General features: G+C 32.5%; 1 protein-coding gene across 1 annotated transcript; it reads left to right on the top strand.

Annotated features, from left to right (window-relative positions):
* The first annotated feature begins 98 nt into the window (after positions 1 to 98).
* On the top strand, positions 99 to 950 carry Tsp_15309 (conserved hypothetical protein). Its single transcript, XM_003366693.1, has one exon. It carries the CDS (start codon positions 99 to 101, stop codon positions 948 to 950), a length of 852 nt encoding a protein of 283 aa, XP_003366741.1.
* The last annotated feature ends 205 nt before the right edge of the window (positions 951 to 1,155 follow it).

Below are 1,155 nucleotides of genomic sequence, written 5' to 3'. Positions count from 1 at the left end.
TTGGCCACGGTTGTTGGAGAATTTTAAAAATTTGCTCGTCATCATAAGAATGTTGATTGCTAACCACCCATGAAGATGTGACAAAGTGCTGAAGAAAGATGTGGATGAGTGAACGAAAGATCAAAATACAAGAGGAAATAACGCTAACTGCGCTTTGTGTTCATATGTTCATGACAGGTGTTTTACAATTTGGATATGCATTGAAAAAATTGAACAACAATCAGAAAACCGAAGAAAAAACAACCGATGAGTGCACATTGGATGATGAAAAATTAATTGCGAAGCTGAGAAATTTGGAAAGCAATAATTCAAAATTGATAGAAAAGGTCAAATTAACAGAGAATGCAGTGAAAATGGCAATGATGTTTCACGGAAACAATGGAAATTTAATCTTCGACTATCAAACAGAAGAAGAGGAAGAAAACGTTGCGCTTGATCAAGCTATAAATAATTTATGCACTACAACATGTGAATTTCTTTCCTATGGTGCGAATCAAATCACACAGATGGCAAAAGTAAAACAACATGAAATGGAACAACTTGATTTGATTAAAGAAAAAATAAAGAAACACATGGTTAAAAGAGAAAAGGAAGCTGTGAAAAATTCAAATTTCATCGTCAACAAATATTATGCTAGAAAGCACGAATTGCAATTGCAAATTGACCAACTTCAAAATGAAAATAATCGACTCATAGCTTCGATTATTAAGAATCCTGAAGGTGTATTTAGCAACATTTATGGAAATAATTATAAATTGAAATACAATAATCAAGCCCACTCTTCGCTGATGGTTCTTTTGGAAACGTTAGTGAAAAATAGAAGCAACATGGCAGTCATTTTGAGGAAGATTTTTACAAATGACAATTATCTTGCATCTTCCAGTGCTTTTCATCTTTATGAGCATAAAATCAACGAAGCAGCATTGTTTTTAGTCTTTCCTTCACTATAAGGCAGATATGCTTTATACGGAAAGCATTCAATTAGATAAAAACATATATGAAACCGAAGAAAAAATCAAAAAGTCGAAGTTTAAAATGAAAGTTCAGCAAAATGGTCTAAACTAGTATGAAAAAGAGACCAAAAAGAAAATTCATGAAAAGTCAGCCAATATTAGCAAAAGAAGCACAGAAATTTCGGAAGCAGCAATAGAGTTA

The sequence above is a fragment of the Trichinella spiralis genome (assembly GCF_000181795.1).
Source record: "Trichinella spiralis strain ISS 195 chromosome Unknown Scfld5586, whole genome shotgun sequence".
In the NCBI taxonomy this organism is placed as follows: Eukaryota; Metazoa; Nematoda; class Enoplea; order Trichinellida; family Trichinellidae; genus Trichinella; species Trichinella spiralis.
This window is presented reverse-complemented; position numbering and strand designations above follow the sequence as displayed.

What these genes read in the sequence shown, in the direction of transcription:
- Tsp_15309 (XM_003366693.1), top strand. Translation starts at nt 99, where the DNA reads ATGTGGATGAGTGAACGAAAGATCAAAATACAAGAGGAAATAACGCTA.